This window comes from Candoia aspera, chromosome 1 (assembly GCF_035149785.1).
Source record: "Candoia aspera isolate rCanAsp1 chromosome 1, rCanAsp1.hap2, whole genome shotgun sequence".
NCBI lineage: Eukaryota > Metazoa > Chordata > Lepidosauria > Squamata > Boidae > Candoia > Candoia aspera.
In genome coordinates, this window is record NC_086153.1 from 310469480 (window position 1) to 310495824 (window position 26345).

The following is a 26345-nucleotide window of genomic DNA, read 5'->3' on the forward strand; positions in this document are numbered from 1 at the left end:
TCTCCAGGCTTCAGGAGACCTACACTGCATGCAGCAATTTGAAGATTTACACAACTGCTTATTATTTATTCAGCTGCACTCCCAACAATGATTTATCAAAATGTCAGATTGAAATGGTATCTCAAGTCATTTGACATTCACTGTTAAGACTACCCAACCAATTATGCACACATTTTCAACATGCATTGGTATGGTCTACCATTAGAAAAACACAAATGAACATATACGAGCATTGTAGTAGACTCTGTTAGTATTGTGAGCCGAGATGTCCAAGGTCAAACATAAAGGAGAAATTCAGAAAAAAGACAAATTTGTGAGTGATGCATCACCAAAGTTCGCCATTCTTTGTATCACCTCTTTCCTCAACAGCTGTTTATACATATCAACCAGTGGTTCCCAACTTTTCTCCAAAATGACTCATGAAGAATATTCAGCTCTATTATGAAAAAGATCTTCACCCCTAATTTAGAAGGAGCACCTCCTCTGCTGACAATCCATCTCCCAAAGTAAATTAGTAAAAGGAACTGTGAAGATGTAGACTAAAGTGGGAACAAGAACTGCAGTTGCCTTTTGTTATAACAGAATAAAAGGCTAGATCCATGTCTTTCTTGGTACTGTGAAGATTAAATAACCATGAAGTCTCATTACAGAGAAAGTAAATGCCAAAATTAATTCAAAATATGCCCAAATTAAAGCATATGTCAGCAAATGCTATCTTGGTTTCATGTAACCAAGTATGTCACTGCCAATCAGCCAGCAGCCTGGCAATCCATCAACAAGGCTTCAACAGCCCCCAGGTGTACCTGGGCCAGATCTCCATTAATAAGCTATACCATTGCCTACAAGCAGGAAGAGTCAAAGGAGGATCCCTCTTCAATATTATACATGAAAATCTTCCTAAATCTATGAACTATGATGGATGTGGGGTGCAAATAAGGGCCAACTATTTATATGTTCAGAGACTAGAATTTGATCTTTAATTACATTAAGATGAAACTCCCTGACTGAAAGAGTGAATAACAGTAAGTTAATTAGATTAATTTTCTATTACCCGAAACAACAAGGTTGGACAGTATAAATACAGGTCCACTTCTTCAGCACTAGGATGCATATCTGACATATTGCATCCAATTATTTCTCATAGACAAACTATGCTCACATATATTACAAAGCAATCTCACTTCATCAAATCTGCTAAAATGTTACTCCAAATACTTTGTTTGGACATGGTGGTACTACATGAGAAAGATGTAAAATGACTACACAGACCATTGATTTTTACCCAAGGGGGCAGCGGGAAGAATCCTTCATGTATCAAAAATTCTGGTCTGGTAGAAATGACAAAATTACAGCTTCAAATCCTGTCCCTTTATCTCTTTGGTGTCTGTCTGTTTAAATAGCAAGGAAGGTTGCCTTTTTTTTAAATAAAAAGTTATTTTCACAAAACACATTTTGATTACACTACTGTCCCACAATTTTATCCATAAGAAATCTGTAGATGTGAATAGATTTTTTTTAAAAATTCATTAAATTTGTTGTGGCTGTTCACTCCAATAGACTCTGGGTGGCTTACAAAATCCAATAGATAGTTAAAACAATTAAAAACATAGACAAAACAAGACTAAAACCAGCCATAATAAAAGATGACATGGCAAGGGCCACCCCAAACAATATTAACCCCAGGCCTGGGAACAAAACCAGGTTTTATGACAAACAGAAAGGAATGGGATAGTGTTGGACAATAATTAGGAGAATCTCTCTCCATAGCTGATGGAAATCAGTAGAGTTAATGAGGACAGCAGAGGGCATTCAGATGTACCAAACCAGAGAGTCTATTTCCCCGGAAGTATAAATTTTGATTCTTCTCAAATTCAGAATGCCAATGTATCTGTGTATAATTCTTGCCCCTGCCACAGAGCTGCTTTAGAATCTAAAGCTTAGATGAACATCTACTTTAGAGTTCTACACATCCATCCATACATTTAACCAAGTGAATGATTATTCCTTACCTTTACTTAACACACATATGTGCAGAATGTTAAAACATGGAAAAGTGCTCCAGAAAGAAAAGAGAAAGTAGCCTTATGAGTCTGCTAGAGGCTACGAGGTATGCTACCATATTCAGCAACAAACAAGAAAGTCAGGCATTTGAACAGGCATAAATAAGATCTCATAGCAAGCTTACCGCTCCAATTATATACATCTGGATGCACTGGAAGCCTGAATAACACTATCATTAGGACAGTTAAGTGTTTCTGTTACAATCATCTGCATTGTATATAATCTCTGTATATTCTTGAGTAAGATCACTTAAACTGAGTTAATTTCTACAGAATTAGATAACAGTGGTATTATGAGGCAGAATATAAAAACAATATATTAATACACTATTCCCACTGCTTCATTTTAGTACACAGGCCAACTTAATTGTTTATAATGAAGTAGCTAGTTATGGCTGATGGCTGCTGCCAATAGTGAAGAGAATAGTAATTAAAAATAGCATATGTGTTTCAAAGCCATTTAATCTACACAGCAGAAATATAGGTAAGACCCAGCACTCTGAGACTGTGTCTTTTTTCACATATAGTACATGGATGAGATATTTATTTAGTTTCCATTTAAGTAAGAAATTATCTAATTTTGCATTTTCAAACCATTATGGGAGCCAAAACTTACTTACCTGAAACATGCAGTTCTCTGAATTTTGCAGTGCAGTTTGCTAATTATGAACAAGGTACAGAGAGCATGCAATTATGGAATTCTTTCCGATAGCCAAATGTCTGTGTCTCCACATACCCTGGGAAGCATGGGGTACGCTACATACACTTATGAGTCCCAGGACTAGGAGGGAGCTTAAATGGAGGAATTACAAACATCTCAAGCCATTGCCCAACTGCCTTTCCTATAAAGATATACTGAAGGATTTGTTTCCTCCTGATATGGCCCGTTTGACTCAATCTTTCATTTTTCAGCTTCTTCCATTATACCAAGTCTGGCCCAGGTTTGTTCAGTTTTCTAAGAGCTATCTTGTTCACAGATAACCACCAACCACCTTTACATAATTTCTTTCCATTATTATTCTGGATTGGAAAGAATAAAAATGCAAGTTAGGGAAAAGGCACAAAAATATATGTTATGACAAACAGGAAAGCTATACACATTAGATAAAATTGCAAACTAAAATTCATACGTCTGGAGAAATATGCACCAAAGTCTACAGCAAATTAGTGCTGGCTTTAAAAAAAACCCTCAAATTCAATTAATTAATTGAATTTTGATTGATTGATTGATTGATTGATTGATTGAATTTTATATACCGTATATACTCGCATATAAGCCAAGAATTTTAGGTGCCAAAATACACGCAAAAAAATTGGGTTCGGCTTATCCACGGATGAGCTTATCAGTGAGGTAATACAGTAATACTTTTTAAAAGTATCCATATATCCTATATATCCCCACATATACAGTAAGCCCATCTGCGGCTAAACCGACCCTCAATTTTTTAACCAAAATACCAAGAAAAATGCAGGTCAACTTATCTGTGGGTGGTGCATTTGTCATGGCATTTGGTTAAAAATTCTAGGGTTGGCTTATCCACAAGCATATACAGTATTCATAAAAACGAGAAACTGTACTTGACAGATTCACCCCTCTGTAACCTGTATCTCACAAAACAACGAGCAGCACAGCTTGCTTCTCTTGTCTAACGTGCTTTCATTTAAATGGATAAACTGAGAAAATACCAACTACAATAAAGCCCCTTTATATAAAGTGTCCAAAGCCAGTAGAGATAAAGATGCCCTGTAAACACATGTGGTCTGGAATTCAGTGAGAAGTGACTGTTCATTTCATCTCTCAGTGGTTTCCCTGATTTCAAGGACTTTACATAGAAGATATGCTGGTGAACTATGAACTCTGCCTATGGTAATTCTGAAATGGAGATGGGGGGTGGCCAGTAGGAGATGGCATGCTAGCCTTCCCTTTTTCACCACAGGCTGAAGTATCATTTGTGCAAGTTATATACATAGTACAATGCAACAGAAGATTATATCACTGACACCTGCTTGTGGCTAGTCTACTTTTGTACTATGAGCATAAATCTGCCAGAAGCATGTAAGACAGAAGCAACTAATTAGCCAATTTCACTTCTCCCACACACAATGAGCGAAGAGCCTTCAATTATAAGAGCACAGATGATCATTTCAAACCGAGGCTGTTAACCTGGAATTGTGTCTGTAGCATTCAGATGCCAGACCAAGGAGATATTTTTGTGATATGGGACATCATTTTAGTTTGATTAAACTTACTGATTTTTGTCCTTTTACTTCAAAGAAAGCACAAGAGGACCTGTAGAGCCCCATCCTTTAAACCCTTCCATGTGGAACGAATTTGAGGAAGGAAGTGGCTTTGGGGAAGGGAATTCTGAATTATCCACTTCCATGTACTGTGATTATAATCCAGATCAGAGCCCCACATACTTACTTTCAAATAAATAAAAATGAGAGGACAGCAGCACACTTCCTAATTATGGTAATGTGCAGTTTGGCTTTCTGCCATAAAAGCTTTCTGAATGATCTTGGTCTAGTTACCATGTCTTAGCCTAACTTATCACAAGATAGTTGTGAGGATAAAAATTGAGGGCTAAGTCACAGTAGCCATACCCTTTGTGTACTTGAAAAGTCCTATTACAGCCCTCAGCCATCTTTTCCAAAGGAGGAATATACCCAGTCCCTTCAGTCTGTCCTCCTTACATGTCCAGTCCCTCTTAATGTTCACCACACTGTTCCACTTTCTCTGAACCTTTATTAAAAGGTGGTGCCCAGAACTGGACATAACACTGGAGGTGGCATCTGATTAATGCAGCCTTGACTACTGTGGATTATTTTCCAGCTATCAAGGATTACAGCTGCTAAGATTAAAACATTCAACACTTTATGAAGCTGTTTTATGTGGTAAACAACTCCTAGAATAATGAAACATTCTAGATCAACCTTCTCCAACCTGATGCCCTGTTGGCTGGAAATTATGGCAGGTGAAATCCAACGTATCTGGACAGCACCTAGTTTAAAAAGATTGTTCAAGGCTCTGAACTGGCGTTGCCCACCCTGACTGGTCACTGGGTCTTTCTAGACAGGAGAGGCTGTGAAATACTTCGTGTTTAGGGAAAGACTATCCTTGAGTTCTGATTTATTTTGGTATGTTCATTAGCTCTAATTGGTAGTTCTGTCCACTGGCTCTAATTTCCTAGGACAATTCTTGACTCTCTTTTAGTTCTTGTCTAGAGCTCAGCCCTGACACTACCAACCAACCCACCCCATGTTCCATACTCCCTTTGGCCTGACTAGTTCTAGTTCCCAGCTCACAGACTTAGTTCAGTGATTTTTCAGCCACCTTCTCTAAACCTGCCTGGCATTGCAGGAACTCAAGACAGTTTTTTCCATCACATCTAGCAGTACGCCTTTCCCTGCCATCTACTGAAGATGCCATGATGGCTTGTCTGACTTCCAAATGTTAATTTGGGGTGCCCAAATCCATAATAGTACACAATGTAAATGACTGTCTCTGGGTAGACAGCAATAATAATTGGCTGTAATGATGTGAGGGAAGGCTAATCCATGCCACTGATTTAACAATCACTCATGCAACACATATGTATTTTACTAATTTGGAGGAAAAATAACAATTCTAAATATATCAAACAGCTTTTTTTCACAGCAACTTGTGACAATGTTTATCCCTAGCTTCCAGTACATGCATGTGATTTTGTTTGTCTCTCTAGCAATTTGTTTAAATGGCTAGAAGAAACATTCATAGAGCTGGGGCTTCAGTATAATCCTCTTTTTGATACTTACCCCTTGACCACTATTTTAGTTTCTTCTCCTGTGTGTGTGTTGTGTGTGTTCTGTTTCTCCCTCCCCCCCCAAAAAAAGTCTGACATCGTCAGTAGATATTGGAGTTATCACCTAGGAATTCCTATACTGGCTAATTATTCTGGGAATTATAGTCCAAGACATAGGGTACTTTGTTGGGGAAAGCTGTTCTAGTTCATGAGGCAGAAGCTACTACTTTGGTGAACTGAATAAAAAGTGACTTTCTGTTGTATCTTCTACAGTCTTTGCAGCAATTAGCACAGCTGTCTAATGAATTTCCGCTATTGGTTTCATCAGCGTTCGTAACTCTGAATGTTGCTCTCTCATTCTATTGCTGTGAGCTGCGGGCTAACATTGGTACACTGCACCAAACACAGATGTGATGCAATCCATCCCGCAGGTTTCACTTTCTAAGCACCTAAACACATAATCAGAACAGTCAAATGGCCCTGAATTTGCTAGGCTGTGCCATTTCCACTTGCAAGTACAGAATTGGGAAGAGGAGGGGGGAAATATTTTTGAAGATTCCCCTACATTAAAAATACCCTGAACTAGAATGCCAGTAAAAAAGCTAAGCTAGAATCCTTTTTCTTATCAAACTAAATTCGATTTTACAAGCAGTTATTTTACATGGAAGAGCATCCAAGCTTGTAAAATATGTTTGTAAAATATAATTCCAAAAATCTATGCTGCGTGACAATTTCAGTTGTATTTCAGCTGAATGGTACAGAGAAAAAACATGAAAACTGGGGAGCAAAACTGACAAGAACCCAAGTCCATATTCTTATTATAAGGACCAGATTTGAACTCTGGACTACAATTTAAAACAAAATCCTAAAAACATGAATTCAGAGTTTTGACCACTAGATATACACATATTTATTAATATTTTTGTCAAAACTGTTGCCTCAAAAAAATCTTGCAAAAATGTCTAGTGCTCTTGGTCAGTGTTTGAGTCAGCCAGGTCTCTGGTCTCTTTCAGGACTCTATGTCATTTCCCCCACTATAAACAGCATTTCATGCATTCTCAATTCTATCTTAAGTTTTTAAAATAATTTTGCACCACTTTTTTAGGTTCTTCAGCTCTCTGTCCAAAAAACACACACACAAAAAAAAAAACCCTTACTAGCCATATTAGTATATAATATAAATAAGATAAAGTATTGGGGATCAGAATTACAGTGAAAAAAAAAACTTTGATTTTGAGAAGTCACTGAATTTTTAACATGAACAGCATGATCTTTTTTACATTAAAGACATTGCTTTACCATATATCTGTTAGGAAATCTATCCTTTCAGAACTAAAATAAAGCCCAGAAAATTTTTAAAAAATTAAAAATTGAAACAATTTACAAAAGAGATGGAAGGAAGGAAGGAAAAAAATAGCTGAGGATATGACAAAAAATTAAGAAATTATGTATTGTTCATAGATAGTACATGGAGGAAAATAAATGTTATTGTAAATTGCTTTCAGACTTTTTTTAAATAGGAAGCTGCACACATATGCTTTAAATAAATAAATACTAAATAAATAAACTCGGCTTCCACAATATGCATTGATGAACACTGGTTTTAAATAATTTAGAAACAGGATCAGACCATTCTGTACAGAGAAGTGGATAGGTCTATCTGCAACTATTGGCAATGGCAGCTAGAAACTTCCATATGCAAAGACATTGTCTTCCAAGTACTGAATTTGAGGACAACAGTAATGAAGAGCTAAAGCCTTTGTGCCAGCTTAGACTTCCCAACACCAATCTGACCCGGTATTTGTGAAAAGAGTATGAAGGACCTTCAGGCTGATCCAACAGCTTTTTATAACTTATGACTAAAAGGAAGGAGGGGGAAGACTAAATGGCAGGACATCCCAAAGGTCTTCAGTTCAGTGACTTCCATCCTCCGTTAAGGCTGGGAAACACTTGTTACTGAAATCCAAACAATGTACACATTATGTGGACTTTTATTTCACAGCTTCCTACCTCCTTAAGGAAGAAATCCATCTGGACAGAGTGCAGAAATGTATACCATCATAAGACCTACCTGGAATCAGTATGGATTTCTATTTGTAGACAATTTTGATTAAAATGAAATCATTCAGCTCACAATTATTTCATCAGCTCATTATCACAGGCAGTGCTTTTATTGAGCATTCTTATTTCTGAAAAGCACATTTCACAAGTTAAACAAATCAGTAATTACAGAAAATATATGGAATAAAATGAGAAACTTTATTTATATCAGACTTCCTTCTTTATTTTATGCAAACCGCCTACAACAGAAATGTAACTGATCATTGGGCTATCACTATAGTATAGGTATATGCACCATTATGTACAATCTGCTGGCATTGCAAAACATAGGATTTATCCTCTAATATTTTCACCTGGTTCCATCCATAATTTTCACTGAGTTTCTGCTCACCTATCTGACTGCATACACTGAAACACAGCAAAATGTTGTAAACACAAGCATTAGTTAGGACAGCCAGAGTAATTTTGGTGAGAGAGAATCCCATAGCACACAATTACTGCTCCGTCATGATAAAGACTTGTCTGTTGGCTTCCTGTAATTTTAGAAATTCCAAGCACCATAGTCAGAAAATAAGCTGGCTAACCAAATATGCATAATATTGTAGCCCAGCTTTCAAGATTTCCAGTTCACGTCTTCATGAGTTCAACATCAGATCATCCCTTTCCTCTTGCCATCCAAAACTCTACGTTAACGTCACCCCTGAAGAACCCTGCATATCTTAAAAGTCTCTTCGTAATTGTGTACCTATTTGATTTATCCAATTAGACTGTTTAACAATGAATTCAGATTTTTTGTACACCAGCACAGCTTCGTTTTTTTATTACTTTGTATATACTTTCAAACAAATGGAATAAGGAAGTTTTCCATGACACAAAAAAATAAAAGAATTAAGAATGGGAAGAACCGTTCCCTAATACAAAAACTGTCAAATACTAATTAGACCTAGGAAGAAAAACAGTGAATTTCAGATCATTCATTAGGATTACAAAACACATAAAGTCTAGGGATTATTAGTCTTGCCAAAAAAATAACCAACTATGATACCACCATACAGAAGGGTTTTTGAAACTTGCTACTTTCAGAAAGAAAGAGGAAATGTAGTCATAAAAAAACTACCAGTTCATACCAAGTGCACCTACAGGAACACAGTTACATGGGGTTCTGCCACAACACAGTTGTGAAAGAAGCAGGTTAAAGTAAGCATGAACATTCAAAAGTGCTTGCAGGTGCCCTTTGAAATGAATTGTCCAAGAACTAATACACTACACATTTTTGTCCTGCCTCCCAGAAAAAGAAGAAAGGTAGAAATGTTTCAGCCAAACCCAGTGCTCAACTTCATTTGGTTACTCCAGGGCCAGAATAGTTGGTTGGGGGCGGGGGGGGGGGGGTTGGCAAAGGAAGCAACATTCATAAATCATTCTGAGGAAAAGGAAGTCAGAGAATATGGCATGAGTTTGAGAAAAGTAACTACAGCCTCTCTGAGGACAATTCTTAAGCTTTTTCTGTGCTTTCCTCTTCAAATCTAAAGACTCAGTTATCTTTGAACAGCTTGCTCTTCACATGAATTGACAGATTTATTTTCAATAAATAAGGGAAACTTATCTATTTTTTCTTTACTGTTAATCTACGCACAAAGAAATAATAAACAGAGCTTGTCTAACTGAAATGCAATGGCTGCAGTCCTCAGAATTCAATTAAGTTCAAATAATTAATGCTTCTGCCATATTCAATTACTTTTACACATTTGAGCTACTGATGTTTTCCCCCTTTATTCTTTTAATCTTTATTTCTCTTATTTATTTTTTCTAATTTTGTTTTAAATTGCTGGTTGAAGGGAAACAATAAAATATAAATATGAACACAGTTTGCAGTTCAAATGTTATAGTCTCCTTTTAGCTGACATAGCATGTCAATTGTTATGTGCCTTTGATTAAAATAACATTTTAAATGCTTTGAACAAATATATCTCCTCTATTCTTCTATTATTTTACATATTTCTTAGTAGAATAAAGAAGTTTTCATTCTTCCTGTCGTAGCACAGAAAAGCCTAAGAATATCTTTTGTCATATAGAAAGTGAAAATATTATAGGCTGCTGATTACCAAAAAAAGAGGAGGAGGTAGGAAAGTGGGGAGGGGGGACAGAGAGAGAGAGTGCACTGCCTTAGAGATTAAGTTTCCCTTTTATGAAATCGTATTTAGTCTCTCTTTTTTTTAACAAATCTAACAACAATGCTCTACAGACTCTCACTGGGAAATACCTTTAGTGTTAAATACAGATTCTGATTTTCTTGGCTAATGCAGAAAGCCTTTCTATTGAAAAATAAATAAGGGGTTTGGTATATCCCACTAAAGCCTTTTCAGTGAATGACTTCTGTAGGGTTTTTTTTTTCATGGCTATCCTCCATGGCTGTAATATGAAGCTTTTATCCTACTATTGAAAACTATCCTATGCTGTTTAAAAAAGAAAAGAAAAGAAGAGAAAGAGAAAGAGAAAAAAAGAAAAGGAGGAGTAGAAGGTAAGCAAAAATCTTTAACTAAAATAAGAGGACACTACCAACCATTTTACTTGTGTTTTGACCCTAATTTTAATGCATCTTTTACCACCAGAATTTCAATCCTGGATAGAAAAAAATCAAAATCAAATGAACCATATATTTTATTTTATTTTCAGATTCAAAATCTCCCAGTCATTTCAAATTGATCTTTGGTTTAGCTTGGAAAAAAATTAAGATCTCCAGTTCTGCTCTTTTTATATGGTATGCTTATTGTCATTCTTATTCCTTCTGCCTATGTTGAAGAGCTGTGGGTTTTTTTTTAACTTGCAGACTTGCCATGGTGAAAGTGAAAGTATGCTGAAGATAATCGAAATAAAAGGCAACCTCATAAAACTAGAGTGGGATAGAGAATATGGCTACCAAAATATAGGTGCTAACCAAAAGCCTGGAGAATGTAGAAGAGTAATGATTGCCAAGATTCATACAGATGTATATTGCAAGGATCGATGCACATGAGTCTGCATGTGGACACACTACCACACAGAGATAATGGCCTCCAAATGCAACCATCTTACTTTATGAATGGCAAGTCTTCATGTTTATACAAGAAAACAAAGGATTACAAAGGAGAGTCAGTATGGTATGGTAGTTAAGCAACTGGATTGAGACCAAGGAGATTCAGATTCAAATCCTCACTTAAACAAGGAGTTCACTAGGTAACTATACCTATCGCTAACCTTCAAGTTTGTTCTTGAATGGATAAAAGGAGGGGTAATTAGCATTTGCATGGCCTTGAGCTTCTACAGGAAAGGCAGGACATAAATGCAATACAAAAATAAATAAGGGACACGAGTAAAGCAAGGTTTAAATTTGGTTTTCGTGAACCAAACCAGCTCTTATCTCCATTAATCTTCCTCTGAGTTTTCCTTCTTATATGGTGTGAAAAGGTGAAGCTAGAATTCATGTTAAATACATCTTTGCATTTAACATGCTTCTTAAAAGAATACAGATAGTTGTTTCTGGGAGGAGCTGGTAATTATTGGAATCATGGCAGATTCTAGTAAGAAAAAGGAAGAGTTTAACTATTTTCTTCCATACTACTTCTGATGAGAATCACTCTCTCAAAGCTAATATTTGCATTGGAAGGAAAATATCCATTGGCACCAAAGAGGAATTCCTCATAATCCAAGTTGCAAATGCAAAAGAATTACTTTTCACAGCATCACAAAAGATAAACACTTAACTGTTTCCTATTTCTGAGATTCTGCTACTAGCACTATTGACCTGTGGCTACTATTTCTGTATTTAAAAAACAAAATAACTATGCACAGTAAACACAGATATGCATTTACTGTCACTTAAAGGCCCAATAATAAGCTTTTGCTGGGAAGGGGTGTGTGAACAGGTGTCTGGGCTTGGAAGCTGAAGAGGGTTAGGCCTGGTTAGTACACGGATAGAGACCTTCAGAGAATACCAGGGCTATCCTGGGAAGACAAGAAAACATCCTGGAAGAAGGCAATCTCGAACTATTTTTATATTCTTGCCAAGAAAACTCCATGGATGTGTTCTTTAAGTCACCAGGAGGAGCAAGTTCAACTCAAAGGAAACTTTTCTTTATGCCATTTTTGATGGACAAATTCCAGGGCATATTTGACAAAGGGATGTTGCTGCATATTCAGCAGGCATCTCTTACTCTAAAAGGCTGGGATATGGTCCAAAATGAAACTCACTATATAGGAAAAAAAATAACATTTAAAAATGCAAAGTGTAAACCTGCAGATATAAATAACTTACACAGATTTGAAAGTGAATCCCGCAGCTGCTTTGTGATTTGTGAGGTCTGAAAGTTAAGGACAAATTTATGCAGCTCTTTTACCAATCATGTTACACAGATTATGCCTATATAAAGGTTTTGTTGGGGGGGGAGGGTCTTGAGTCAGTCTTGACTCCTGGTGGCTATATGGACAAGTCCCTGCAGTTTTCTTGGTAACATTTTCAGAAGTAGTTTGCCATTGCCTCCTTACTAAAGCTAAGGAACTACTGGCCCCAAATCACCCAGCTGGCTCCCATACCCAAGGCAAAACTAGAACTCATGTCCCTCCATTTCTAGTCCAGTGCCTTGGTATAGCGGTTAAAGATGTTGGGCTGTTAGCTGGAAGATCATGAGTTCTAGTCCTATCTTAGGCACGAAGTCAGTTAGATGACTTTGAACCAGTCACTCTCTCAGCCCTAGAAAGAAGGTAACAGCAAATTACTCCCGCAAATGTTGCCAAGAAAACTGCAGGAACTTGTCCATATAGCCACCAGGAGTCAAGACTGACTCAGAGGGACTCCTTTACATGTAAAGGTAGAGATACAGTATATTGTGTAATCTTTCACTGAAGTTGTGTTACTCCAACTTTAATACACCAGTTTCAGTGTCTTATGCTTTGGCATCAAGAAGCCTAACTTAAGACTCACTCTAAGTGAAAATGTGGGATATGCACTTTATACAGGTAAGTACATTTCATAAAACAAACTTACAAATATAGGAATCTTTTTTATATTAAGTCAGATCATTGATCCATCTAGTTCAGTAGATATCAGTATTGGGTAGCAACAATTCCCCATGGTTTCAGACAAGAGTCTTTTCCAGTCCTATCTCAAAACACCAGGGAAACATTCCTTTTTATCCATCTAGGTCTAGCAATTATCAGGACAAAGCATGCTAAAGCCAAACCAATGGAAGATGGAAGAACAAAAGGCTAGACATTTCTAAAAACATAAACAAGTCTAATACAAAAGCCATTGTTTCTGTGCCAGCCAGTCAGGAAGAACATAGGGTTCTCCAGTAGTTCCTGAGCTACAGGTCTCATGTCTATAACTCCCAGAAGCCCTACACTGCCTGGCCAGTGGTGAAGGCTATGGGAGGTATTGTTCAGAAGCATCTGAAGGATAACAAGGGTCCTATCCTGCTAGAGACAATTCATTCAGCAGCAGTCTTTGTTCTAATTGTTAAAATAAGATTCAATTTATTTCAGCTTGACTTGTGGCCAGGCATGTTTATGATAACTATCCCAGTCTTAAAAGAAAAAAAAAAAGGAAGTCAATTTCTTCCAGCAAGTCAGCCTCTTTCTGTAGTGCCCCTTTAATAATGTGATGATCTACTGGGTAAGTGCAAGTTACTGTACATGCTCTGAACACAGCCTCAGGAAGGCCTTTATGTGTACATGCACTTTCACAAGAGCATCCAAATACTGTAGAAATAAAAATACTGTATTCTTATCAACTTCTAACCTCAGACAGGTTTACATTCCATTTTATTCTTAACTAGCAAAAAATAATTTCAGAAACAAAGCATGTACAATACAACCCTGTTTTCTTTTTTCCTATAAATGTTTGGGACACCTAAACATCAGGAGTCACAGGCCTGCTCAAAGGCTATGAAGCCAATGAGATCAGTTCTATGTAAAGCAGAAGCACCTGACACCTCCAACTGGCAAACTTCCTGGTTTAGTTTTGTACTGTTCTGTCTACAACACAAGATTAACCATGTGGTTAATAGCAGATTTGTGTGGGTAAAAACCCATAGAATCTTCACTTCAAAATCGCTAGGCCTCTCACAGGAACAATAGCCTAACTGGAGAGAAGAGGAGGGTTATGAAAATTAAACTTGCTTTATACTTGTGTGGCCTAACTATCCCGTTCTTCAAAAATATATTGCATTCCCATTGAAACAACTGTCCTGTTCTCCCACTATTCCACATCAATTCTGGAAAGCATACATTATATTAAACTAATTTAAAATTCAACAAAGTGTGATCTTTTTATATGGTCCTGGTATGCATCTGCCTGGGCACTGTGTATCGATATTTACCAAAGAAATAACTAAGCAGAATTAAGCTATGGGGAGGTTGTAGTTTTTCAAGCAGTGCTGAGCAATCTGATGCCTTAGGGTCAGGTATGGCCCCTCAACATCTGTTCTGCTATCAACAGAGCCTCTTTAAATCCTAACTGCCCCAAATCAGTGGTAATATCCACCATTTTGAGGTAGGAAATGCACAAAAAGCTGTGCCATATTCCCTAAAATAGGCTCAACATGATTATAAAAAGCAAAAACAAGAAAAAATCCAACACTTGAACCCCAAAGAAAAAAAGAAGTGACTGATCCTCCCCACATATGTGATATCTCCACCCATTATGCATCATTGCTTTGTTACTGCAGCCTTCTCTGCCCTTTGAAAATATTAAGTGTACCCTTTGGCTACCATACTTTCAAGATCAGACAACTATCATAATGAAGATTGGACAACTATCATAATGATGGCACCATTCTCATTGTAAAGATACGCAAGTTCAAGTAAGAGTTCTAAAAATTAATTTCTAATACCTTTTTGTCTTTTTTCTGTCTGCAAAATTTGAAAGTATGGAGCTGCACTATCAGTCCTTAGTACCTAAACCTTAAGTGTCCATGCCAATCCACAGAGCTGACAATTATCAGAAGGAAGCCTTAGTGAATTATTCAGTGCAAACAAAGATGGGACAGAGGGATGATTCAAGCGAAGTTATGTGACTTCCCATGCTGGAACATCGTAATAGCCTGTTATATGGACATTTGACACAACATAGGCTAGAAGTTATCACTCAAGAGAAACAGATCTACAGAGGGCACTCCACAATCCAAGGATCCAGCTAAACTCTCTACAAACTGGGATCAACTGGATTCTGAGTTTTAGAATCAAGAGGATCCTCAAAGTCTATTATGGCCTTATACACTGCTCACAGGCAATCTCACATTTTTCAGTCTGTCAAGAAGCCTGTCTCTCATTTTTAGAGAAAAGAGGTGGGACAAGGAAAGAGGCTACTTCTGCAGATGAATGAACGTAAAACATGCTGTACCTGCAATGTTCTCCTGCTTGGGGCAAATTCCTTTTGTAGGCGTGAGAACACGGTCTTCTTCATCGGGTGTGACTTGGATCCCGATTTCCACTGGCTCTGACACTTTCCTGAGCTCGGAGCGTGATGGAGGGGGAGGACTGCTCTTATCCACGTTCTTTTCATAGCAGGCACCACCAGCGCCATGGCACTGTTTCTTCTTGTGCTCTATAAAAACCAAGATGTCTCCAAGGGGAAAGTTCATCTGACACTGTCCACAGGTTAATAGGTCAGGGTCTGTTCCACCCACTGCAATGCTGAGCCCAACCGGCTCTCCTAGTGCTAGGCTGTCATCCTCGTGGGTGATGATGGCAGTGTCCACGTGGTCAGCCTCTGCTTCATTTGGTAAGCAGAAAAAGGTGAGGGTCAGGGAGAAAGGGAGAAAGAAAAAAAGAAGGGAAAATAATTGAGAGCAATTGGTTTAAATATTCATATAGTTGTATTTTTTTAATCTATTTCCCACCCTGCTTGTCTCCACAAGTGCTCTGAGTACATTTTGTAACCAAGTCTGTCTGCAAAACAAAATAATAAGCACATCTAATGCAGCTTTTCTGAATGAGCCATCAAACCCCGCAGAAATAGATTAATAACAGTGGAGAGTAGAGACCTGTTAGTCACCTCCACAACCAAAACTGGTAGGATCCATTGGACACAGCAACAGGCTTACGTCAAGTTCTAACAGCTGATCTATGATCCAGTTAAGCAACCCTAACCAAATATCTTTTTCCTTTATAAAGCAAAAAACAATACTGAACCATTTGGTCTGTAGAAGCACATCATTTTAAAAAACTGACACTCAAAATGTTTTTATATTCCTGGCTTTACTAATATTTTTCAACAATTTATTGATCATAGAGTGATTTGTTTTCTCAAAAAAGTTGTAAGACTAAGCTTGGTCTACTGTGATATTCTTGGCACTTTAGCACATTTCTAGCTTCCTGTGGCCCACCCACTGACTCACCCTCCAAAACATTTCTTTAATTGGTCCATTCCATGGCCACCACTCCAAAGGACTGTTGGAAGCAATGAATATGTAATACACTGCTCTTACAAATATAGTCAAGGGGCTGATTAACCTAACAAGGTAGCACTAGCCATGTCAAATAACCATGAAAAGCTTTTGGTGACAAGCAGGCACCTGTTCAGAATGAATTGGAATGGAAATAGTGCTGTGTGCATCACAGTGAAATTAATTATCTCACAGGATTTATTAGAAATAAAGGGAGAAATTGTGGTTACAGAAAACAGGCCTTTTGGAGCCACATGCATCTTATATATGAGTGCTTTGATCTCACTGTGGCTTTGCTGCACCATCTTTCCATGATGACCAAAGGAGGAGGAACTGTTTTGCCTCCAACTACTGGCGTCGTAAGACTGCCTTTCCCAAGGTGGAAGCCATTCCAGGGAGAGGATTTTTCAGTCACTATTATGCCAGGACAGTGACAGCAACACTGCTTGAAGGAGGTTTATACAAACTTGCCAAAACCAGTTAGGGGAACAAGTTTCTGCAGTTCCTGAAGTCTGCAATCTCATGGAAGCAGCACAAGACAGCCACAGTTTCTTGGGCTTGCCTTGAGCAGGAAGCCTGCCTCTTTCAAACCCTACCCACAAAGCAAGCCTGAAGTCTACAAACAGCAGAAAGCAACATGTCCACTTGCCTTAAGAGGAAAGACAGGGAACTGGTCCCACACCCAAAACACACCAACCACATGCTTTGTTCTGTCCCCTCCACTGCTCAAATGCTCAGATGGGAGGAAATGGTACCCTGCCCTGTCAGGCCACACAATAATCCTCTTCTTGATGTGACATGGCCTAGGGTAGGAATTAAAATATACTCATCCCATACTTGTGATCTCTGGCTAAATTTTTAATGCCCCACACAAGAATGCATGCTGAGCATATTGACCAGTTCCTGATAGGGAGATGGATCACAGAGTTTGTCCAGAAGTAATGGCTCCCTGGAGGCCAGTCTCTCAAATGCCACCCATGCAAACAACAGGCTTTCTTGCAGCCAGGTTCTGTAAGAATGACTTTGATTTAATTTCCTTTGGAAAACCTCCGTAGCTAAACCAGGCTTTCAACTGAGTAGGTTTAGTAGGCTAGTTGAATCTTTTTTAGGTATTACAGTCCTGCTCAGCAGAATGGATGATGTTACTATCAAGCATTTTTATTTTAAGTCCCGATTCTACAATGTCACAAACCCTCTTTTCCTCCCTGTCAGTTGGTTTTACAAATTGTTGTACTTTCATATCCAAGCAACTTCAAATGTTTTTGTTACTTCAATTAACCAGCATACAACATTAATGTTTCCGGCATAAACCTCTGAATAAGGAACTATTGTCATGAGTACCGATGGCGAGCAGAAGGGGGTCTCTATCCAGGGGGGAAAACGCATGCGTAGCACTGAGGAATTAAGCAGCCATTTAAAGAGACACAGGTCAGACCCGCCTTGACTTTTGGGGTTATCTGTCTGGGTTTTCCCACGCTTCTTCAGTTTGTTAGGATTTTCTGTCTTGAGTAGCAGTAATAAACACTAGAGACCTACTCCTCGTCTCAGCTTGATTCCTGACCGTTAGGACAACTATAAAGAGCAACACCTTTTAAATAATCAAAATTATTCCTTTTAAATAATCAAAATTAATGAAAAAGTCAAACATTTAAAAAACCATCTCAGTTCAAATTTATTGGGTCAAATTCTAATGCTTATTAACCGAAGAAAAATGAAATTTGCTCAAAACTAATAGTTCTCAATTTCAGTCTCTAAATATTATCTTAAAATGCTGAAAATTAAATGGGAAGTTGTTTATTTCCAGATTCACATTCACACCATACTCTGCATTGCTTTACGAACTCAGTCAAAATCTACTTATATGAGTGGTCTTGAGAATGCTCAATACTCTGATATATATATTTTTTGTTATATTGGATACCAGCACTGTTATGTGTGATACCCTCCCATTATTCAGTACAACCAGAATTTTGGGACAATCTTGTGTTAGCACAAGACAGTAATATACTTAATGTAGCTAATTCACGACATTAGTAGTCTGCAGTAAACTTTTTTTGTTTTGTTTTGTTTTTATTTCCAAGGCAGACTAACTGCAAAACAACACGAAACATGGTCTTCAATCAGGCACAGTTCCCATTGGCTGGCAGGGCTTTGCTCTAAACAAGAATTTTATCATTTGGCCTGATCAATGCACAGCGAATTAACGACATGTAAATAAAAAAGATGAGCCACTGAAGTTTTATCAAGAGATAGGAATAGTGAAACTCTGCAGGGGAAAAAAATGAACACATGGAAATACTGGCATTGGTGATTTGTTTCCAAACTTCCTGGAGATCTAAAAGCAGCAGGACAATGTAAAACATTTGTCATAATTCTGAATTGCAATCCCTGAACTGAATGGGAAATTTGCCTAAGCAGTTTTTAAAACTGCTATTTATTTTTATTTGGATTTTTTGTTTTGTTTTCTAACAATAAAAGGGAAATGCACTCTAAGCAGGAGGCTAATCTCCCAGTTTTAACTGGATCAAAAGGAATCTAACTTCTCTTTCTGAAAAAATATTGCTAATTAGTACGTGAATAAAATGTAGTCAAATGGATCTCTGCCCTTTAAGCACAGGTGGTATGTACGTAAGAAAATAACTGAGTGTATCAGAACTTGGGCTTTGTTGGATTCATAGTACTTCAGATTAAGCCCACACTGCCTGCCTCCTCCTTACAATTAACGGAGGTGGATGAACAAGAAGCCAGCCTAAGGAACAGGAGATGCATGCATGAAAGCTTCTGAGTTTCCTGTACTTACTTGTAGCCAAATTAATCCACTAGGTAACTCAAACACTAGGCATAATGCATGGTGTGTGAAACCCATTAATTACTTCCCCTCCATCCTTTCCTCAAAGTTTACTTTAAAAGCGGTTGGTAGACAATGCAACGTAATTAATTTACCAATTTATTTTATGAAAGGACTCTTTTGCCATCGTGAAAATGTAATCATAACCCTAGTGCTGAGCAGGAAGTGAGTAGATTTCTGTGCGAACGGTTTGTCACAATGCAAAAGGTAATTATTTAGTGCTTCTGTTCCCTTTAATGATCTAACATGGAGCAATACTGTTTATATTGAAGAGAGCTTGCACCTTTAATTACCAATTACATATACATAATTTTAGAGCCAAACGGGAAAGGAAAAACCGAGGGCTGTGAAGACTCCTTTAGACAACATATGCATCCTTTCTCAAAAAGAATTCCTATTAGGTGGGAGCAGAGTGTCAAAATATTAAAACAGGCAGACACAAAGGGAGATAAGGTAAAAGGATTGGAAGAGCCAGAAATGAACCAAGGCACAAATAAGGAGTGTAATGAAAGGAAGTCAGAAAATAGATAAAATTCAAAAAAATGTGTCTTGGCATTTCCTTAACACTCCTCTTTGCTTTAAAGTTAGATATGTGGCTGAAATTACAACAGGCTAACAATGTATGTGTTTTAATATGGGGGGGGGGTTTCTTGCCTCTTAACTTTGTGATGTAGAAGACACTATTTACTTGAAAATAAAAAAGGAAAAAGAACAAAAGGGGAGGAAGGAGTAGAAAGTAGAAATTCAGAAGTAGCTAACCTTTCAGACCTCATATTGGTTGAAATTTCAAAATCTACAGCTGTTAAAAGGTGATTTTTTAAAAAAAATTCTATCACTAAGAGTTGGAATAGGATTGTATTTTTTTTTTAAAAAATTCCCATTTTGCAAGATGATTTAGAAATCAAACATTCTTAAACTCATCAGTTTTCCCACTTTATTTGGCTGTCTTGACATCCTGCACTACCTGGGTCTCATTAGCATCTCATCATGATTAGTAAGTCTGTGTATCCCCATTTATCTAAATCTTCCCCACTTTACTCTCTCCCAAGTAAATGCTGTGCCCAGTACATGCACAAAGGACTTTTTCATTCTTTGGAGTCATCACATTTTAGAAAATCAGCTTTATATTTCCTCCTTGTGCAAAACTCTCTCTCAAATTATCGTTGGTGTTTTCAAAGAAATCAATGGAAGTAATTTAAACAGTCATTTTAATTCTGATTAAATTTAATAACCCAGACAGAAAACTATGCTGATAAAAGCAATAGCGCAGTCCTATACATATCTACATACAAGTAAACTCTGTTGAATTTAAGGCGGCTTACTCCCGAGGAACCAAGTATAGGATTGCAGTATTATTGCAGATTAAATTATCTGAAGCAGGTATAAATAATGTTGATAGATTTGCTCCAGAGTAAATGTGTAATGGTTGCCTATTCTAAAACACCATCAGACTCATGAGTAGGAATTCAAAGATATCTGATTTATTAAAGAATAGTATGCAGGATCACAGAGAAAGCTGAGAATGATGAAAGCGCGCCAAATTCAAACTAAAAACCCTCGGTGCAAACGAAATCCCTCCCCCCATAGAATCTTCTCAAGTTCACAATCCCAGGTGCTCCTAACGGTTTCTGATGGTCTGCGGGAAAAGTCCTTGAGCAGAGAAAATAACCCAAACACATTCCATTGTACTTATTTCACATACAGAGCTTGGTACAAGGTCTCACAGCAGCTCCCTCCCAAGCAGAAATGCGCGTCAGCACCATGGCATGTGAAACGTTACGATGTATAAACTACATTGAATCAGTGAACATGACAAAATGGGTCTTTCTTCAATAATAATGATTAAAAAATTAACTCACAGAATTGTATTTTATTCTGAAATAGAATTAAAAATAAGGTAACAAAAAGTAGCTAACAAAAACGTGCTTAGCAACTAATCATTACAGAACTAAAGAAGTCCATTGTTAGTTACCAATATATTGGTGAAAGACCTAGAGTCAGCCTAAGAAGCAGCTCACTGTTTAATGAAACCTAATATATAGAAATTACCAAGTACACATAATTTTATATAATCTATATGTATATGTATATAGTATATATATGTATGCAGATTGCTCATATTAATCAAGAAAAATATAGGCATCTGTGATCAGAATTTGATGAGAACTTGAAGTTTTTTCCATGTATGAAATAAATGAAAATACGTTGACATAATTTTTTGAAAACTGGCCATTCATTCATAAGAAAAGGCAAGAAGCAAATGCAGTACAACTTTATATCGGTTTATGTAGAAATAGAGGGATGTAAACATACTTTTGTTTCAAAGCTTCATGTTCTCATCCAAAAACAATAAATTCAGACTGTGTCACCCAACTGAGCACATCACAGAAGAAGGGGCATGATCCACAAGACACCCCTCCTAAAAAAAGTTATTAGCCTCAATGGAACTTCCATGAAAACAGCCCTGCAGTCTTATGCCCAAGACCAATAATCCATGCTGAACATGTTATGCTCAAGTGTGATAATGCATTAAGACCTTCTACAGTTTTAGACTGAGTATGCTTAGCTAAGTTTCTCTGAGCTACACTCATGAATTCAAAAATGACAAGAGTATAAACACTAGGTTCTGACAAATTCATGAGAGCAAGAGAGCAAAATCACTCCTGATTTTTCTTCACATACACACACACGCAAAAGGAATGAAGACAGCTTTCTTTGACCCCACATAACAATCCAAGACCTTCAGCCACATTTTGTTTGAATGTACCTACCAAGGGGCATATTCAAAAACTATTTTCTGTTCCTAAATTAATTTAAATTTAATTCCTGTAAATTTGGAGGTCCTATATACACCCACTTAGGATAACAATGTTCTACAATTAACAGATTTAATACTAAAAAATCAAGATATTAGAATTATAACAATCATGTAAAATACCTTTAAATATCAAACACGCCGGATGCTATGAAATTAAAAGGACTTGTCTTTATTAAAACTGAGTAACAGAGCCTGTCAAAACTAACTCCTTCTCATTCCAAAGTGTATGTTTCCTTCCAAGACAATTGTAGCATCAAAAGGTCCGACTGAAGCACGGCATAGTTAAGTGGCTCAATAGTTACTTCATTCTTCATCAGGGGTTTGCAAACCAGCACCACTATCCCTCTTCTTTCAGTAATGTTAATATATTTATAATTGGGCCATTGAAGATACAATGAACTACACATTAATACATAAAATGTCTCTCTTCCACAAGGGGAACAAATCAGTTTAGGAGCATTATTGGATATGAATCAAGAAACAATCAGAGGCAAATGCAAACTTTTTAGCTGCTGTGCACTTTGAATCAAGATGCTGTGGGGATTGTTTTCTTTTTTATGATTTATAGCTGAATTCGAGGCATTGGGATAGCCAGTGAGTAGGTTTATAATGCTGCATACATAATACGCAAGCCACATTGCTTACTGTCATGAGTAAAAATGTTTGCTAAATCCATTTGCCTGTTTTCACAATCTCCATACTTTTCATGAAAACAGCAAAAGGAAGGGCCCTCTTTGAGGGACGACACTTTCAATGCCAATTGACACATTGTGCAAAGACAAAACCAAGTCTGCCTCTATGCACAGTCAACAGGCAACAGTCACCATTATCTCACAAGTGTAACCACGGGCTCGCATCTGTGTGGTCACATTTCACAAGTTTATTGTTCTTAAAATGTAATTTGCAAAGAGCTCTCTTGAGATCAGATTCTGTTTCAAAATACTTTTTTTTCTCACAGAACTGTAAACTTTTTTAAACGGGGGTGGGATAGTTGAACATCTAATACACTTTTCCAACCTTATCACCTATAGTGGAGGAAAAAAAAAGAATTGTTACTTCGTTTTTTAAAGAAGGAGCTGAATAATGGATTTTTAGGAATCCCTAAAACAATTCATTATTCTGCCCTTCTGTAAAAATTAATGGCAAATAATAATATTCTCTCTTCCATGCTTGCCAGTAAGGACACCAAGGTTCTTTGCTACCTCAGAAATGTTCTCAGGGCCAGAAGGCAATAGAAATGGTGCTGATACTATGTGCTGCTTAGGTGCTAAGCAGGTGCTGCAATCATCATAGGTACTGTAATGTTGGTTACGATGTAAATCTCTGCAGACCCAGATGAGCAGACTGTAGATTAACTATATCTGGCTGCGCTTTGTAATGATGTATTGATGAATCAGGCAGCATTTGCCAGCTGCACCACTCTGTAGGGAAATCCTAATTTGAGAGGAATATCCAACAGACTCCATATTTTTCCCCTCTGAGGAACTCCCTACACTCTCAAGATTTCCCAAGCACTGCACCCAGAATTTGGGGATGTTGATAACATGAAAAAATTAGAAGCTTTATATTTGAAAACTATGCCCAGATGCCCACCAAGAAAATTGCTTTCATCTTGAGATCCTGCTCATAAACCTTCTTTTAAATTGCTGCAGTAATACCACTATGCCTATACACCCATTAGAATTACACAGTGGCAGATTGAAAACCTGGATCAGTCACTCAGTGAAGATTTTGAAGACATCGCCTGCTAAAATAAATATCCACAATTCATGGAAAACGTTATCTGCTTATCATCCCAACTCTGTATTTTTTTGTTTGCAGATTATTCTCAATCTAAACCTTGTCATTATAACAACCTATACAGTTTGTTTTCCTTTTAGGAGAAAAAGGTGTACTTTGTTTCATACACATGCATTTTGGTTTCCATATAAAATCCCCACAAAAAAGAAAAGAAAAAGTATTTCCTGCAGACCAGTATGAATGGTGAATGAAACGAAACTAATCTAATAGTGTAAAATGGTTCATCACAACCACTATTTCCAGTCATTTGCAAGTCATGCATCTCAGCAAACCCATGGAGTCGCACAAATCTACTTGTAATGGGTCTAACAGTCTTTCTACTCCGAAGCAAGCACCACTGAATTCAGCAAGGCTGAATTCAACTCAGAAGCATTTTATGCAAGGTTAATTAACTGGACTACAACAATCCTTTAGTTCCAGATGACTGTCAGATGTAGATATGGTCAGACCTATAGATGCAATCTGTCTACCTTTGTTGGTTGGCAGGCTTTACAAATATGAATGGTATAAATGTATAACCTGCACAGTTTCTATTCCACCTTCTTAAAAGTGTTTACAGCTGGCACAAATGACAGCACAAAACACCTGAATCTACTTTTTAAAAATAGCATGTACAAATACAATGCAGCTTTTGGGAAGATTTCCATAACCCACTTGTCCTTCAGTCTTGCCCACTGAAGCTACAGTATATCATGACAATGACAAGCAGTTCTAGTTCCGTTTAACACTCAAAGATAGGAGACCACCTTGGTAGGCACATACAGATATGTACACACACACACACACACACATTTATACTGGATTGCTTTGCAAGACTACTGATCAAACTTTAGATGTGAATGACTTCCAATTACTATGGAAAAAAGAAGAACCAGTATTCAGATTTTTTAAGCAGATAGCCTGCCTGAAATTGTTCATCTGAAATTAATGCATGCAAATGGCACTCACACGGCTATGAGTTCCTAAACCCTTCTATAAACACCTTTTGCAGAACTTGCCTTTGGCTTAAGAGAACAACTTAACCCCATCACAAGCTTGAGCTGTAACATTGGGGGGGGGGGGGACCAAAATTACCAGCATTTTATTCTAGCATAAATGTAAGTTTTCCAGCAGAATCAAAGCCTCATAGTGACCACTTAAAAACTTGCAAAATGGTGGCTGTTAACTGTATAGAACAATAGGTCATCTCAACTTCTAGAATATTTGGTGCTACCCTAATCTGCTTCTCTCAATTTCTTTCTTGAGAAATGTCTCTGCATCCCTATTTTAAATAAAAACAACATGTATATCTGTATGTTTTGCTAAATAAACTAGTTATTCAAGACACAGAAGGAAGAAAAAGATTTATTACAATTGAGAGGCTAAAATACATAGGTTCTTCTACAGACCATAAAAGCCGTAAATCTTCACAGATAAATCAGGGACTGAGATGATGCGATTGTGATAAAAAGCTTCCTTTGTTCCTGTGTAAATAGATTTATTTTAGTTAAAACTAAGTATATGAATGAAGAGAAAGAAGGGGTCCATCCAGAGAATTTTTGTACTCTTGGCTGTACTAGAACAGGCTGTCTAGATTATTGATTCTTAGCAATATATAGACAACAACAAATGTGAAACAGTCAATGTATGTAATTTTTGCTCTGGATTGAAAACAGGTGGCATCTTTGTCAAGTGTCCACCACAAAAGGGTGGGGGTAGTTTCCAAGGGAATTGTAAATCATCACCATTACTCACACCCAACTCTATTTGTGTTATTTTTCAAGTTTCACAGAAGCTTGAGTGTTCTAACACACAACAAATTTTATCAGCTTATTCCAGAGGCATCAAAAGAAATGAAGTAGAGGTGATGTTCTGTGTGCAATCACATACAATCATACAATGCATTATTGCTGTACCCACGTGTGTACACACAATTCCCAACAAGCAGTTTAAGTACTCACAAAATATACCAATCACTAGCTCTTTCCAAGAAATGTATTCTCTGCATTCAAAATTTTGCAAATGGAAAACTAAATATAATTGTAGAAAACACTCAAGCCATTTCCTATGGATGTCACACAATTAACGAAACTCCCAATCTAATACCTCTTTTGCCAGAAAATTATATTCCTGCACTGTGCCCATGACCACTGCTTATCCTTCCCCAGTTCATGTCTGCACTGCAAGAAGTATATCCTCCCTTTATGAGTTTTCACTTTTTTTTACATTTTTAAATGTACATTCCTACAGAAGAACAAGGAAAGCTTCAAAGTCCCCAATATACAGTTGAGACTTAGTTGACTGAAGGGGTACTTTTCCAAAATAATCTAGAAGAACAGAACAAATGCAAATGCTGCTGAGAATTTACTACACTGTTAGAACAGGGAATGCTAAAGGATTCTTTAACAGCATTTTATAAAACTAATTAAGCAGAAACAAGAGGAAAGTATCGTCCTGCTACTAGCTGCTAGAAGATTTCCTTATCTATCAGTAATGCCCAGTCTGTTTAAGAGCATTTTCCCCAGTTCCTTATGCAGTTGTATTCATAACAATATACCCACTTCTTGTGAACTGTGC

The 26345-nt window shown here is 37.3% G+C and overlaps 1 protein-coding gene across 7 annotated transcripts in view; it reads right to left on the reverse strand.

Annotated features, from left to right (window-relative positions):
* The window catches only part of BCL11B (BCL11 transcription factor B), a 169034-nt gene that overhangs the window by 131962 nt on the left and 10727 nt on the right, over positions 1-26345 (reverse strand). For 5 of the 7 annotated variants that reach the window (XM_063290301.1, XM_063290297.1, XM_063290298.1 and 2 more), the window contains exon 3: positions 15279-15650. In XM_063290301.1, the coding sequence (XP_063146371.1) occupies positions 15279-15650 (372 nt within the window). The remainder of the gene's footprint in view (positions 1-15278; positions 15651-26345) is intronic. The other 2 variants (XM_063290299.1, XM_063290302.1) reach the window with 1 other exon arrangement.